The sequence below is a fragment of the Canis aureus genome, chromosome 13, assembly GCF_053574225.1.
Source record: "Canis aureus isolate CA01 chromosome 13, VMU_Caureus_v.1.0, whole genome shotgun sequence".
NCBI classification, from domain to species: domain Eukaryota; kingdom Metazoa; phylum Chordata; class Mammalia; order Carnivora; family Canidae; genus Canis; species Canis aureus.
Window position 1 is genome coordinate 57,059,942 of NC_135623.1, and position 15,694 is coordinate 57,075,635.

The 15,694-nt window shown below is 44.1% G+C and overlaps 2 protein-coding genes across 37 annotated transcripts in view; one reads left to right on the top strand and one right to left on the bottom strand.

Annotated features, from left to right (window-relative positions):
- Positions 1-3,356, bottom strand: part of FBXW7 (F-box and WD repeat domain containing 7) — a 232,728-nt gene extending 229,372 nt beyond the window's left edge. The window contains exon 1 of one of the 3 annotated variants that reach the window (XM_077846368.1): positions 2,263-2,351. The gene's annotated coding sequence lies outside the window, so the exon portion shown is untranslated. Of the gene's footprint in view, positions 1-2,262 lie in introns of all 3 variants that reach the window. The other 2 variants (XM_077846366.1, XM_077846371.1) reach the window with 2 other exon arrangements.
- Positions 3,291-15,694, top strand: part of LOC144282555 (uncharacterized) — a 59,369-nt gene continuing 46,965 nt past the window's right edge. For 4 of the 34 annotated variants that reach the window (XR_013351035.1, XR_013351033.1, XR_013351036.1 and 1 more), the window contains exons 1-4: positions 3,879-6,751; positions 7,174-7,386; positions 9,819-9,994; positions 13,860-13,944. Coding sequence is in view for 12 of the 34 variants with exons in the window: in XM_077846381.1 (XP_077702507.1) it covers positions 3,566-3,859; positions 4,344-4,373 (324 nt within the window). In the remaining 22 variants the exon portion in view is untranslated. The other 30 variants (XR_013351045.1, XR_013351046.1, XR_013351039.1 and 27 more) reach the window with 26 other exon arrangements.

Genomic DNA, 15,694 nt, shown 5'->3' on the forward strand with positions numbered 1-15,694 from the left:
CTACCTCCACCTGTATCTTTCTTCCTAAGAGAGACCTTCTTTCCCAGATTTGGTTCAGACATTCCAATTGGGTTTGTATAGTCCAACATCAACATTTTGCTAATGGAAAATATACAAATACATTTATACCTATAAGGCACCAGAGTAGTATGACATATAATGATTGTAAATAAATATTGGCTCATTCCCCCCTTTTCCTACAATTTTGTAGAATTTATGTTTCATAGCCTATGCCATAAGTAAAAGCATCTCAAAGGCAGGGACCCCAAATACTTTGCTGTTTCTTTGCTACCCAAACATACAATAAAACATTACCGTGCTTTTTAACCAATCTCCAGTCAAAGCAATAAAAAAGAAGTCTTAAAGTTAGTAAGCAACTTCGACAGAGTACAAATCTACACTCAAGTTATAGTTTGCTAGGTATGGCTTCCCTTCCTCCCCAAAAAACAGCCTATGCCCAGACTAGATTTCTCTTCCTCCCATCTTTTGTGAAACATGGGATACAGGACTTCCTCAAGGTCTCAAAATAAGATAACAGATACAGAGACATTTGCTTTTGATTCAACACCTAACATTACATCTACTCATCAGAATTTTCATGTCATTACCCATTTAAAATAGATAGAACTTAAGGTTCCTTACAAAAGCATCCCAAGCACAAATATATAAAGAGAAACAAAACAGCTGGAAAAGTTCCAGGAGAGGCAAAACGATCAAGGGATCAAAGAAATCATTCTAAGACTGACACAGAAAACTAGGCATGATGATGGTAAATAAAGAGGAACAATCGAAATCTAAAAAACCAGGAAAAGATGAACTCTAGCCTGTCCTAGCATTCTCAAAACAAAAACGCTGGAGGTGCCTTGGGACTTTAAAGAGACAGGTTTGGGATAAATAAATGAAATGTCAAATATTTCAGGGGCTAGTACACTTGTATAACCCACTACCTCGAAAAAGTACAAACGAAAACCCTATTTGAGAAAGTTTTAAATATATGTAAAATCAAGATCCTGAATGGATAAGTTAGCACAGACAATCCCAGCCTTTCATTCATTCCCACAAAGCTTCTCTCAGCAGCGGCTTCACAGGTAGTGAGCCTACACTGTTGTCTGGAGGAGTCACAATTCTCAGTATGGTACTGCCTATGTTCTGTTAAATAAAATTCCACCCTATGCTTAACACTTAAGGTCTATTTAAATACATGGAATGGTCCTTACTTTCCTGCACCTCGCCTGGGCACTTTGACGGGATACCTAAACCTCACCTTCTAATAATGGAAGGGAAGAGAAAAGAATCACTCTTCAAATAATCAAATATCAAAAAGTTTCTCCCTGTTTGGTAGCAAAGTAAGGATAACTCAAACAAGCAAAGTTTCAAGTCATCCTGCCAAATTAAAAAAAAAAAAAAAGTGCTGGCAATTAAGATAGGCTACTCAAAAATTAAAAAAAGAAAAGAAAAGAAAAGGCATTTGGGTAGGGGGAAAAAGGTAACAACTTTTATAAACTGCTTGAAGTACTAGATGCTCTTCCCCCAAGTAAGTCATGATTGGTAAGAGTCAACTTCCTGAGTACCTGAAATCTCTTACAGTATCCTGACACGCAGGAGTTGGACCCAGGAAATGAGAAGGTTAAAAAAGAAATAAAGAAAGAAAGAAAAAAAAAAAAAGAAGAAGAAGAAGAAGAAGAAGAAGAAGAAGAAGAAGAAGAAGAAAAAAAAAAAAAAAAAAAACAACTCCTGTACCAATAGGTACTGAAATGAAAATCTCTCAAGGAAGACTGCAAAAACAAGAAAGGAATTTTACCGAAAGTAAAATTCAGGGGTTCACAGGGTAAAAGGTTCCCTCCCAAGAACCCTAAGAGTTGCCCCGAAACAAAAACCACAGCGCTGTTTCACACCCGGTGTACCAGGAAAAGGTGTATTACAGAGATGTCCTTTGTGTGCACATATGCTTTGGCTTCCTCAATTTCCTTTTGCCGATTTCTGGCCAGAAAGGTGCAAGTGTCCGCTCTGGACAAAGACAGAACTCCCCTGAGACAGGGACCTGTAAGCTTGCGCGTTACCCGTACAAAGAGGTGAAGCGTCCCGAGACCCAGGACGGCCCAAACCTTCTCCCCCGCGGTACAGATACAGATGCACCGCGCCTCCTCCACACGCGCACCCGCACCCGCACCCGCACCCCGCGAACGCGCGCCCCACTCCGGCAGCGCCAACCCGCCCCCCCCCCCGCCCCCCGCCCCGGCGCCCTCTCCCCGGGCCACTCACACTTCGCGGGAGAGCCGCGGCGCTGCGAACCGGGCCGGCGCCCGTCCTCCGTCGGGGAGGCGGCGGCCGCGGAAGGCTCCGGCGCTGTGAGGGCGGAGCGGTGCTCGCGCCAAGCCGGGCGGCCAGCCGGGCTCTTCCGCGCTGCCGGGGCCCGGGAGGCGGCGGCCGCCCCGCTTCCCTCCTGCCGCCCTCTTCCTGGGTGTCTTCAGGCTGCGTCTCCTGCCCGCCCCGGGCCGCGTCTCCCGGGACAGTCCCGTCGGCGAGGCTCCAGATTCTGCTCTTCCCAAGTTTTCCTGTGGCGCTGAGGCTGCGGCCGGCCCCCCGGGTCCCCCCCGGCCCCGCCGCCCTCGGGGCTGGGGCGGGGGAGGGGGCTCTGGGAACTCCTCCCGGAGTCCTGCCGAGGAGCCGGGGGGCCGGCGGCTGGCCGAGGGAGAGGACCCCCCCGCGAGGGGGCTGAGGACGGGGGGAAGGCGAGGGAAGGACGGCGGCGCCGCTCCCGCTCTCCCCGCCGCGCCCGGGCCGCCGCCTCACATCGGGGTCCCCGCCCCCCCGGCCGGGGGGTGGCTGCTGAGCTCGGGCCCCCGGCTCATACACTCCGGGGCCAGATGCTACGGCCCCGGGCGGGCGGCCGAGGCGGCGGCGAGGGGGGGGACCCGGCCGGCTCCGCTCGGCGCCGCCCCCGCTCCCGGCTCCCGCATGTGTCGCTGCGGCCGGGACCCCCTCCCTACACGTCGGGGGTCCCTCGCCCCGCGGCCCGGGACGAGGCGGAAGCTCCGGCCCGTCCTCGGCGTCTTCGCAGCGCGGAGCGGCTGACGAGTCCCGGCCCGAGGTAGCCGCCTCCCTGCCCCCCAGCCGCCGGCTCCGGCTCCGGCTCGGGCTCGGGCTCGGGCTCGGGCTCGGGCTCGGGCTCCGGCGTGTGCAGCCGCGGCTGCCGGCCGGGAAGGCGAGGGGGGGAGAAGAGGGGCGGCCGCGGCTCCCGCCGGTCCGGGTCAGGACGGAGGTCTCGGCGGCGGCCGGTGCCCGGGGGCCGGGTCCCGCGGACGCTCGCTCGCTCTCACGCTCTCCGCGGCGGCGGCGGCGGCGCCCGGAGCTCCGCTCGCTGTCTCGCTCGCTCTGTGCGGGGCTCTCGCCTCACTCCAGAGAGGGGCGGGAGGAAAGCGGCGCGGCCGGATGACGCAAGTCACCTAGCAACCGCTCCCCTCACCCCCGCCCTTTTCTTTCCGCCGGGACGTTTCCTCCGCGGGCCTTTTTTTTTTTCCCCCGGTTCTAGGCACCCCGCCCTGGGTGACTGCGGCGCGCTCTGATGACGCGGGAAGGGAAGAGGAAGTCGGGGCTCCGCGAGCGGGTGGGTGCGCCTCGGGCCGCGGGACCTGCCGCCGCCGCCGCCGCCTCTGCGGCCGCGTCAGAACCGAGGAGAGGAAGGGGAGGAGCCGAGGGGAGCCTAAGCTGCCGCCTGATCTTACCCCTGACCCGGCGGCGGCGGCGGGGAGAGCTCGCTCCGCAGCGGTCTCCTTCGGGGCAGGCGGTGGCTGCTCCTTTGGGAGCGAGGAGGAAGGCCCGGCCCGCGCGGCCATGCTCGGGCGCGCACCACCCGAAGGTGAGGCATCCAGCCCCGACGGGCCTCGGGAAGCCGGACTGAGCGCGGGCTGCCCCGCCGCCTGACCCGCTGCACCTGCTCCGGGGAGCGAGCGCCCCCTCCCCCTGCGCGGGGCGCGGGCGCGGGGCGAGGCCCGGCCGCCGACACCCGGCAGCGTGCGGTCGGGCCGAGCACATGCTCGGGGATGAATGGACGCCTCCCCCCGGGCACCCGCGGAGCGCAGAGTACTCGATGGGGCGCGAGCGCTCCGGAAGCTGCGTAGCGTCGTCGGAGAGACGAGAGCGGCCAGACAGCCCTTCTCCGCCCCCACCCCCACCCCCACCCCCACCCCGCGGGGGGACGTAGGGCTGTGGTTTGAGTCCCGAGTCACCATCTGAGCCTTATGCTCCAAAGGGGGGGGGGGGGGGGGCGGGGGCGACTGGCCGGGACGAGGGAAGGGGACCATCCTCCCGGAGACTGTGGAGAGATTTTTGACTTTTTTCAGGAGGAGATGTTAGTAGTGTCTCCATTTTAGGAATCATTCTTGCTTGTTGTGAAGCTTTTGGAGAGCTGATTCTGGTCGTTAGGTAAGTGTCCACAACCGTCATCGAGAAAACGTTGGCCTGCGTTTCAGGTCTAATCCAAAGGCTATTTCCTTTCTCAAATAAATATTGTCACTCTTACGCAGCTTCTCCTACAGATGTTACCCTGGAAAGTAAATTCAAGTAAAACTCACCAAGTTGTAAAGTGTAGTTAGTTCTCCAGGAAAGGAAATTTTGAGATGAAAGTGTCAGAATCCTCGGAATCTGCCTGGAACCTGTCCGGGTGAATAGCGTGGAGACTGAGATGAGAAAGCAGCAGCAAGGATGGAAGGACGCAGATTCCAGAGTTCCGCCGCCGGACCCTGGCACACCCCACCTGCTCCCGAAGCAGCATGAATGGATGTTACAAGTCTTTCCGCTTTGGGAACTAAGGAGCGAGTTTTTATAGGCAGATTTTGGAAGCTCAGGGTTTCTACCAGCATCATATGCAAACAGTAGACCAAAGAAGGTTCTAACTGGGCGAACCCAAGGGCTCATTTTTATTAAAATGCTGCAGAAAGAGTGATAGGAGTGGGGAAGTGGGTGTTGCAGAAGCAAGAAGAGACTCACAAAGCAGAACTTGCCCAGGTGTCCTTGATGCGAAGTTCCAAGAGCCAGGCTAACTATCCTGTTTAAGCTACTGTGGATTTTACTGCGTTGTCATGATCGCTGCTTTACCATGTCCTTCCAAGTTAAGACTCACAGAGAATCTGATCCCCAAGTGATAGCCCCACATGGTTTTGCCTCTCCCTAATTTCCTGGCAGAAATTGAATGAGTTAAATGCACAAATTTAAGAGATTTTTGTGAAGCTGAGCACCTCAGATTTTAAGCCCTTTGGACACTGGATAAAAAGGGAAAACATGAGAGCTCTGCAACCCAGCAGGGGACACCTCCAGAAAAGTGTGTACTGTACCACATGGGGTTTTTCAGCAGCCTGATGTGTTTTCATTGTAAGTGGCTCCACCTTAGAACCTTAGTACTGAGAGACAGAAAAGCACTCAGGACAGCCCTCATCCAGCTACTTATGAAGAAATAGAAGCACTAAACTTACTGGGCAAAATCCACACTCCTCACCACCCAGTACAGTAACTGGAGGAAGCAGATGGAACTGGCAAGTGGAGAGGAGGAAGTTCATGAATTTCCAACTTGGTCTGCATCTCTTTAGTTCTTTTACTTATTAATCCAGAGGAGGAAACAGCTAGTTTGTTCCAAAATTCCAAAAAATCTGAAATTTCAGGTAACAGTTCTTTTCCTGCTTCATCAGTTTGTGATAAAGATCTGCGTACAATGTTAAAATATAACAAAGGAATGTTTGTATAGGGTTCTTTTCTCCTGCACTTGAAAGTGAGCTCTTATGAGAAACTATTTTAATCAGCGTTTTATTATCCCACATCAGTGGTTTTTACTGTCAGAGATTTCATAAAGCTAAATTATCTGGTAAAATTTGTAGAAATGCCATCCAGAGTCTTCAATTACTTTGAGCATTTTTATTGTGAATACACATTAAAACGCATAAAGCAGTTATTTGTTATAATAAGTTGTTATAAAAGAAACCTCCCTGTGACCAGCCAGGTCAAGAAATGGAACATTGCCAGCATCCTAGAAGCCCCCCTGGTGACCTTCCTGAGCACAACTCTCCCTCTCTTTTAGAGGTAGCCATTATTCGGACTTTTCTGATAATCATCTCCTTGTTTTTCTCTATTGTTTTTTCACAAGCAAGCATCCCTAAACAATATGTTTAGTTTTGCCCTTTCTGTTGAACTTTATTAAACGGGACAACATAGGATGTAATTTGTTTGCTTGTTGCTTTCACACATCATTTTTAATCCATATGTTGTTCAGGTTGTTCATATAATTGTAATTTGTTCAGTTAATTGCAGTGTTCCATTGTAGCAATATGCCATAATTTATCTAGCCATTCTATTGTTGATGGACATCTGGATTGTTTCCAATGTGGAACTGTTAAAAACGCTGCTGTGAACGTTCTTCGTATGTGTAGTCCATCACATTTATATCAGTTTCCGTATGGCATATACCTGGGAGCTGCTTCTAGAGTGTTATAAGAGCCATTTTAGGTGAGTCCCATTCCTCCACCCCCTCAACCCACTGAGTGTTGTCAATCTTTTTGCCAGTCTGGTGGATGTGTATTAGTATGTCATTATGGTTTTTTGAATTTCTCTTATTGGTGATGTTATTGAGTTCCTTTTCATATATTGACTAGCCATTCAGATTTCCTCTTATGAAATGTTGTTACTTTTTTCATTCCCAGTATTTGAGATGCCTGATTTTCCAATATCCTTCTATAGTCCACATTTGAACAATGTATTTCAGGTAAGGTAATGCTACCAGATGAGTTACCAGATTTGGGACAAGATCTTTCCAAAATACAATTATAGCTTACCTAATTATCTTCTATGAATTTGATTACAAGCATCTTAAAAATAGGAAAAGATTATTTTATATTTTGATTTTTACCTTCCAGAATAATCCCATGCTTTCATCTTCCATTGCTGGAATTTCTCCTGGTGGTTTGGGGTTTTGTTGTAATTTAGTTTCCCTCAAGTATATAAAAGGTGATTTTTATTCTCTCCAATCTATGTAACTGAATTCTGTTCCGTTACTTTGTATGTTATAGGCAACTCTGTAACAAATTATTTTCCCAGCACAGGGGTTTTTTTCATTTCCCAGTTTCATTCATTTTATAAAAGTCACAGTGACTTTTTTCATTTCTTTTTTTTTTTTTTTTTTTTAAGATTTTATTTACTTGAGAGAGAGAGAGAGATCATGAGCAAGGGTGAAGGGCAGAGAGAGAAGCAAGACTTCCACTGAGCAAGGAGCCTGATGCGGGACTCCATCCAAGGGACTCCAGCCAGGATCATGACCTGAGCCAAAGGCAGACGCTTAACCAACTGAGCCACCCAGGCACCCCCTTTTTCTTTCTTCTGAAGTCCCAGCTAAAATACATGGTTTGTTGGGGTTTGTTTGTTTGTTTAATTTCACTCAGTAATATCAAATACTATACCATACATGTCCTGTACCTGGCAAATTTCTCTTTGGTCGTCTTTATCATTTTCATATCTGTCAGTTCTTTGTGTAGAATCAGTGACATTTTAAAGCTGGAGGAAGATGAGACCCAGGGAAATTATTTTACCTAGGGTCAAAAAAGCAAGTAAATAGAATGCCTGGATTCCACCCCAAGTCTTCCAATAAGTTTGTTTGCCATTATATCACACTGACTCAGTCTTCTGGACCAGTAAGATAAATTAATTCCAGTGGTCTATAGAAGATTGTTTACTTCCAGATGGCAAACCTTGTATTCTATCATTAAATAAGATCGTTTCATTTTGCTCCAATAGCTCTAGGATCAGATTAAGGCCTATATAAATAAAAATAAATAAATACAATTTTAATGATTATTATAAATAACTTCTAAAAGGGGATTACATGAAAACTTTTTTTTTTTTTTAAGATTTATTTATTTATTCATGAGAGACACAGATAGAGAGGGAGAGAGAGAGGCAGAGACACAGGCAGAGGGAGAAGCAGGCTCCCCTCAGGGGGCCAATGCAAGACTCGATCCTGGATCCCAGGATCATGACCTGAGCTGAAGGCAGGCGCCCAACCACTGAGCCACCCAGGTGTTCCACATGGAAGCTTGTTTTAAAAAAATAAGGTTTCTCCACTCTTTCCTCAAATAAACCCATTACATCTTCAGAGAACCACCATGCTTCCTTAATATCTGAGAAAATAATTGCACAAAGGAAAGCAATGGTTAGTAGTGTCAGATAATTCAGGAAAGGCCCTTGGATTTGGTGATCAGTTCCCTAATACTTTTGTAATGGCTGTTAAAAATGTTGAATGTCACAGGGTGCCTGAGTGGCTCAGTCAGTTGAGCATCTGTTTAAGCGTCTACTTTCAGCTCAGGTCATGATCCCAGGGTCCTGGAATCTAGTCCCTCATTGGGCTCCCTGCTCCCTCTCCTCCTGCCTGCCACTCCCTCTGCTTGTGCACTCTCTCTCTCTCTCTCTCTCTCAAACGAATAAACAAAACCTTTAAAAAGAAAAAAAAAATGAATATCAGAACTTAATGACATTTTGTAAGTTTGAGAACAAATCAACCTAGAAAACCTAGCAACTGCTTGATGATATTGCCCCTCTGTTGCCTTTACCATCAACTGGATTTCAAAAAAGACTGACTATAAAAATGAATTATTAATGAACACTAAACTAGTATTAATAGAAAATAAATAAATCTCTTGTAATCTGATAATTTAACCTCAGAGTTTCAGAAAAATCCTTCCTTTGGTTTTGTCCTTAATAGTCACAAAGTATTTTTATCTAATAAAATCCTTCCAAGGTAGGATTGGTTGTAATTTAACCCTGAAGACCAAAGGCTTTAAAATGTACTGGCTTGAAATTAAAAGTTGAATTACTGAATTAACAGTAGGGAGTTGCCAAAGGTACCAGATACAAAAATATTAACTATTTTTACCATAACTTCCAAAATGCAGTGGTATACAGAAAATATAAAGGTGTTAGAATATCTATCATAAGTGTAGACTTTTCACATTTAATTCACAATTCACTGAACAAAAATTTATCACCTAATATTTCCCAGCACTTAACTGAGTGCTGAACATCTAATGATGAAACAAGCCTAATCCCTAGCTTCATGGAGCTTACAGTCTACTCCTTAGTATGTGCCGGGTTTGACATTTGACTCCAGTCACTACCATCTAAAACGATTTGATCTATATACCATCCAATGATCTATAAGTAAATGAGTGACTGCTTTTATTCTCTTAGTAAGCAAATAAATGATCACATGCTAGAAACCTTCAATCCTATTGTCATTTTTCAGAATCTCATTATGACTTTGTTTTTAAAATACAGAAACACTGAAAAGTCCCCTCAATTCATTTTGCTATATTTGCTTTAAGCACTTTTTCCTGAACCATTTGAAACTAAGTTGCAGGCCTCGTGTGGCTTCACTCCAACCTAAGCAAAAGGATATACCTAACTTCAATCTTTAACCTGATCTAAAACGTTAACAAAAATCTATATCTAAATATATAGTTCATATTTAGATTTCCCTAGTTGTCCCAAGGAGTTTTTCCAGTTTTATTGGGATATAAATGACAACACTGTAAAAGGTTAAGGTATACAACGTGATGATTTGATATACATACAGTGATTACCACAATAAGGTTAGTTAACACATCCATCACCTAACATAGTTACCTTTTTGTGTGTATGACATTAAATATTTCAGATCTCTCTTAGCCAATGTCGGGTATAAATTTTTGATAGCTGTGCTATCCCCCAACCTGGATCCAATCATGTTTCACACATTGCATTCTTCAATCGTATTTATTTTTTTTTTAATTTATTTATGATAGGCACACAGTGAGAGAGAGAGAGAGAGGCAGAGACATAGGCAGAGGGAGAAGCAGGCTCCATGCACCGGGAGCCCGACGTGGGATTCGATCCAGGGTCTCCAGGATCACGCCCTGGGCCAAAGGCAGGCGCCAAACCACTGCGCCACCCAGGGATCCCTCTTCAATCGTATTTAAATGTAAATATTTTTAGAGAAACTAAAAACTGGACTCTGATAATATTTGGAAATAATTGTTTTTACAATATATCCTTTTTCTCTTTAACAATGTTACATTTTAAGTCTAAGAGTATTATGTATTTTTAATAGAGGATGGTCTCCCGTTAGTAAGTAGCTTTTCACTCACCTTCAACATCACAGTGAAGCTTTAATAAGTGGGGAACTCATTCTCTGAGATATTGAGCATTCCCCTATTTTCTGAAAATTACCTATACATTTTCTTAGACGCTGCTTTCTTCTCCTTTCACCCCACTGTGCTTTTCCTAGAAAGCTCTGATTTTTCTCCCACCTAAAACCCTTATTAGCTCTTTTCCCACTCCCTGAATTTGTCTTAACTTCCTAGAAACCCTTTCCAATAGCATCTAACTACACAGTTCTTAAATCTCTTATTCTCTACACACCTTTCAGGCTACCACAACCTCTTCTTAGCTCTATGGGCATCTGCACTGATTTCCTTTACCAAAACCCTTTCACTAGAAGTCCTTTGCATCAGAATCCACCACCCTGAAGGAAAGAAAAGGCATGACATCTTCAAGAACCTAGAATGCGCAGTTATTCAATCTTCACGAAACCCTGCAAACTAGGTGCAAGATACCCACATTCCTTTTTCCTCTCCTTGAGCACATGAGAAGACTGTTTCCCAGTTTCCCTTGCTATTAGTCTGGGGCAATGTAATTGGTCTGGCCAGGAGCTATGGGCAAAAGTAATGGGCCTGGTTCCCAAGCTTGACTCTAAAGTCTCCTGTGAAACAATCAGCTTGTGACTTCTCCGTTGTCGACAATGCTTAAAAGCAAAGGATGTTAAGATACTGGATTATGTGTATCACAAGAGTTCAGATTCTTTAGTTGCTGAAGCAACAGACAGTGAACTGAGCAGAATGTAAAGTTGTATTAAGTTTCTGAGTTTATTACCAAGTTTGCATTTAGACACATAAAGAATAGCAAGTCATTGTGTTTGTAGTCTAGTGAAGTTAGGTTACATAAGCTTTTGTGACCTGACGTCAAAATGCGATCCCCCTTGTTAAACTGTTTTTATAGAAACGTGCGTTCTGAGTTCCAGTCCAAACTATAAAAGAACTTTCAGAGAAAAGGAAACAAAAACTCTAGGGATTGATTTTTCTGTGAAAGAAGTACCACACATTAGAACACCAGTACTCTTGAGGTATTTGTTTAAGGCTGCCTTTTCAACAAATATGCTGCCATTTCAAAGATGAAGAAATCCTCAGGTTCTCCAGCCTTTTATTTCAAGGTTGACATTTCTTTTAATAACCAAAAAGAATGTTATGACCTACCATCTTACATGCTATGAAAAGTTCAGAGCCAGTTCTCTCCACTATAGATGGCTTACTCAAATTATTTCAATGCTGTGCCCTGCACGGAACACTACTATTTAATTCATCAACATGAGAGTGTTCTATGTAGTGGACTTTTAGATTGAGGAGTAACAACTGGTTATTATAGTATAAGAGCCAATTTAGAGTACAGGATACAACTTCCAAAAATCAATGTCAAATAAAACTTTCCCTAAAACTATTGGCCAATTACAACCTGAAGGATTTCTTTTACTGATTGTATCTTTCCTTAAGTCTCTTCCCATCACCCTATATTTGCTACTCTAACCCCCACATTCTCCTCACATCCCTCCAAAGCAATCTCTTTAAGTACAAGATTCCTTTTATTTTATTGAGCAAGCCATTCAACTCTCTTGGGTTTCAACCTCTCATGGAAAAGCCCATTAGGGTGCCCCATTAGGGCTCATCTGCCTTCAGCTCAGGTCATGATCAGGGGGTTCTGGGGTTGAGCCCAGCTTTGGGCTCCCTGTTCAGCAGAGAGCCTCTCCTTCTGCCCCTCCCCCCTGCTTGTGCTCTCACGTACATGATAGCTCTCTATCTCAACTAAATAAAAATCTTTTTTAAAAAGCCCATCAAGCTCGTTATCAATAACATTCACAGATGTAAATAACAGAAAACCCAACTGGCATAAAGATTTAGAGGATTCATTGTTTCTCTCAGTGTAAAATCCTCTAGTCTGGAATTCAAGATTGGCATAGTAGCTCAGAATACAATCAGTTACCCGGGCTACTTTTCTTTCTTTGCCATCCTATTGCCATCCACACCACACGGACTTTTATCATCATGAGTCACACATCAGCAGCCATTCCTCAGGAGTCACATTTAAATTGCAGACTAGAAGGAAGAGGAAAGGGTGGTGCCTGTAGGAGGAAATGCTGATTCTTTCCTTGATGTTTCCAGCACACTCCTGTTTAGGTCTGGCTGATAGAATGTATCTTGGGTCCATGCCTAGATCTAAAGAAGGCTGAGAAGTCTTTTTACTGGGCATTATGGCCCAAAGTGAGGTCGGAATTCCATTAATAAGAAAAGTGGGAAAAACAGATAAGGAGTAGGAAATTAGCAGTGTTTGATGACACACTTGTCTTAGTCCTGACTGCTATAAGAAGGAACCAGCGGTTGGGTGGCTCATAAACAACAGAAATGTACAGTTCTAGAAGCTGGAAGTTTGTGATCAGGGTGCGATCATGGTCAGGTGAGAGACCCTCTTACAAGTCAACTTTTTTTGCAGCCTCACATGATGGAGAACAGAGAACATCAACCACTCTCCTAACTTTTATAAGGGTATGAATCCCATTCATGAGGCCTACATCCTCATGACCTCGTCTACTCCTAATTACTCCCAAAGGCCCCGCCTGATAGTACTATCCCACGGTTGTGTAGGAATGGGGCAGGGGGCAGTAATAAGATACCAACTTGTGAACATTCAGTCCATAACACCCTTAGAGATGTTTTTCTTAGAAGAACCATGTACCCCAGAGATGAAATACCACCTTCTAATCCCAGAAATAGCTACCATTTTTATTTTAAATGGTATTTAAATGTTTTTATATTATATATTTATTTTTAACATTTTATTTATTTATTCATGAGAGACACGGAGAGAGAAGAGGCAGAGACACAGGCAGAGGGAGAAGCAGGCTCCATGCAGGAAGCCCAATGTGGAACTCTGTCCCAGTACTCCAGGATCACGCCCTGAGCCAAAGGCAGACCCTCGACCACTGAGCCACCCAGGCGTCCCTAAATGTTTTTATTTTAAATAGCAATTTTCCTTCCTGTTGAATCTTTTTTGCTTCTTGTAGCTTAAAAATTCTAGCAATTCGATTTCAAGAGCACTTTTAAATAAATGAATTTGTGATCTCCAGATGGTTGGCTTTTAGTCTCTTACATCATCATTGCAAAAGACATATCAGTGGCATTTTTAAGCTCTTTTTTTAGACCTGTGTCTAAGAATGATTAAATTTTCATTTCCCTATTAAAACCAAAAATAACCATTCTACTTATTTTCAAACAATCAAACTCACAGAAAAGTGGAAAGTACAGTTTAAAGAACTTTTTTGTCTTGAGCCATTTGGGAGTTCATTGCCAACCTGATGTCCTATCACCCCCAAATACTTAAGCCAATATATACAGGACATTCTCCTATATAATCACAGTGCAACCATCAAAATCAGCATATCAAGTTGATGATTTCTACCATCTAATCCTGAGGCTTCCATTAAATTTCATCCCTTGTCCCAGTAATAACCTTGATAGCAAAATAAAGGGTACACTTTGGAATGTGTGTTGAGTTCAATTATCACATCTCTTTAATCTCCTTAAATCTGAAATGTTTCCTTAGTCTTTCTTTGGCTTCCACAACTTTGATACTTCTGAAGATTATGGTTAGTTCTTGTGGAGACTATCCCTCAACTTGAGTGTGTTTGTATTTAGCATGAATATTACCAAAGTAGTGCTATTCTTATTATATCTCATTAGGTGCCGCTCAATTTGTCCTACTACTGATGATGTCCAGTTTAATCACCCAATTAAAATGATGTCTGCCAGGCTTCTCCACAACTAGGTAACTCCAAAATAAATTACTGTTTTTTCCACTTGGAATTAATAAGTTTTAATTTTGTGAGGAGATACTTTAGATCTAAATAAATATCTCGTTCCTTATCAAATTTTCACTTTTTCATTTATATCAGCATGGGCTCATGGTTTTCTCTCTTGTTTAATGAGTTAAAATCTGTTACTATTGTTATTTATTTTGATGCTTAAATTGTCCTATATTTGACTAGTGGGAACTCCTCCAGATTGGCTTCTGTGTCATTTTGTCCCATCATTCTTTTAGTACTTTTTTTTTCTAGCCCAACAAAATGTTCCAGACCCAGTGTTGAAAGTGTCCCTTTCTCCAAGGAATAGGAGTTACCAAATAAAATAAAAGTTAATCAGTTAAACTGAACTTCAGTTTATTTTGGCATAGGTATGTCCCATTCAATAATTTCTTATTTACTAAATATCTGCTATATTTTTATATGATAAATGTGGCACCATACCTTGGTTCCTTTAAAAGGTGAATGGTATTTAGAAGCCACAATCTGGGTGGGTCTGCTGGTTGCAATTTGAGTTCACAGCTCTCAGACTCTCTTGAGCTAAGGAACACACACACACACATATACATTTACATCTGTATTTATATATCTATATTGATGACATATAAATATGTATACAGTGTAATCCATAAATTCACATTGATGGTGTCTGATTCCAATCCCACACCTGGGAGTTATTCTGGCTTTTTCCTTTTCCATATTTATGACTTCAGTCTCCTAGAGAAAAAACCCTCGCTTGTGTTATCCTTCATACACATACTTATTTGATCAGTCCCTTGGTATATAACCAAACTCACACCATTACCACTGCTCCCTTGCCCTCCTCAACTGATTGTGCTAGGACCCCTGTGCCAGGCTATCCCCACAAACACCCTCTTCAACAGACCTGGGCTCTGACCTCAGCACTGGCCACCCCACAGTATGGATGCCCTCTTCACCTTGCTCGGGATCTGCCCCACCCCCCACTGCTGCTTCTGACGACATGCCACCCCTCTGCCTGGATCTTCTCCTCCCCCTGTTCAGTCTTTGCTACCCCATGCCTCGGCCTGCTCAGAATCCAGCTCCACACTGGTCCTCCCTGTGTGCTCACCCTCCTCACCTGGCTCTAAGCATAAAAGTCTTTAAAATAAGTGATCTTTGGGATGCCTGGGTGGCTCAACGGTTGGGTGTCTGCCTTCACCTCAGGGCAAAGGAGTACCAGGAGTACCAGGATCAAGTCCCATATTGGGCTCTTTGCATGGAGCTTGCTTCTCCCTCTGCCTTTGTCTCTGCCTCCCTCTCTATCTCTCATGAATAAATAAATAAAATCTTTAATAAAAACAGTAAGTGATCCATAAGTATGAAATATCATATTATTCATCACTCATAACACAAGCTGAAGTTTTCAGTATAAAAGAGACTTTGACAGAGGCACCTGGAAAAATAGTTACTCATAGATATTTGTATTCATTTGCATTGAGCTGATACTAACCATTATTTATTAACTAATAGTAAAATTCTGAGAAAAGTCAAAATTAGAAATGTAGACTGTTTAAAAACATATGTCTGTTCTCTATTTCCTCTCAAAACCCCCTAAAATAATAGTAAAGGAATAAAAAGCTATAAAAAGTACATAGAGAACAGGAAATAAGATAATAGGAGAAAAGAGATGTCAGGAAATTCTAGAAGATAGTAGGTGGACAGGAGCAACTAACTTCAAGAAAAGGAAGCTAGAAT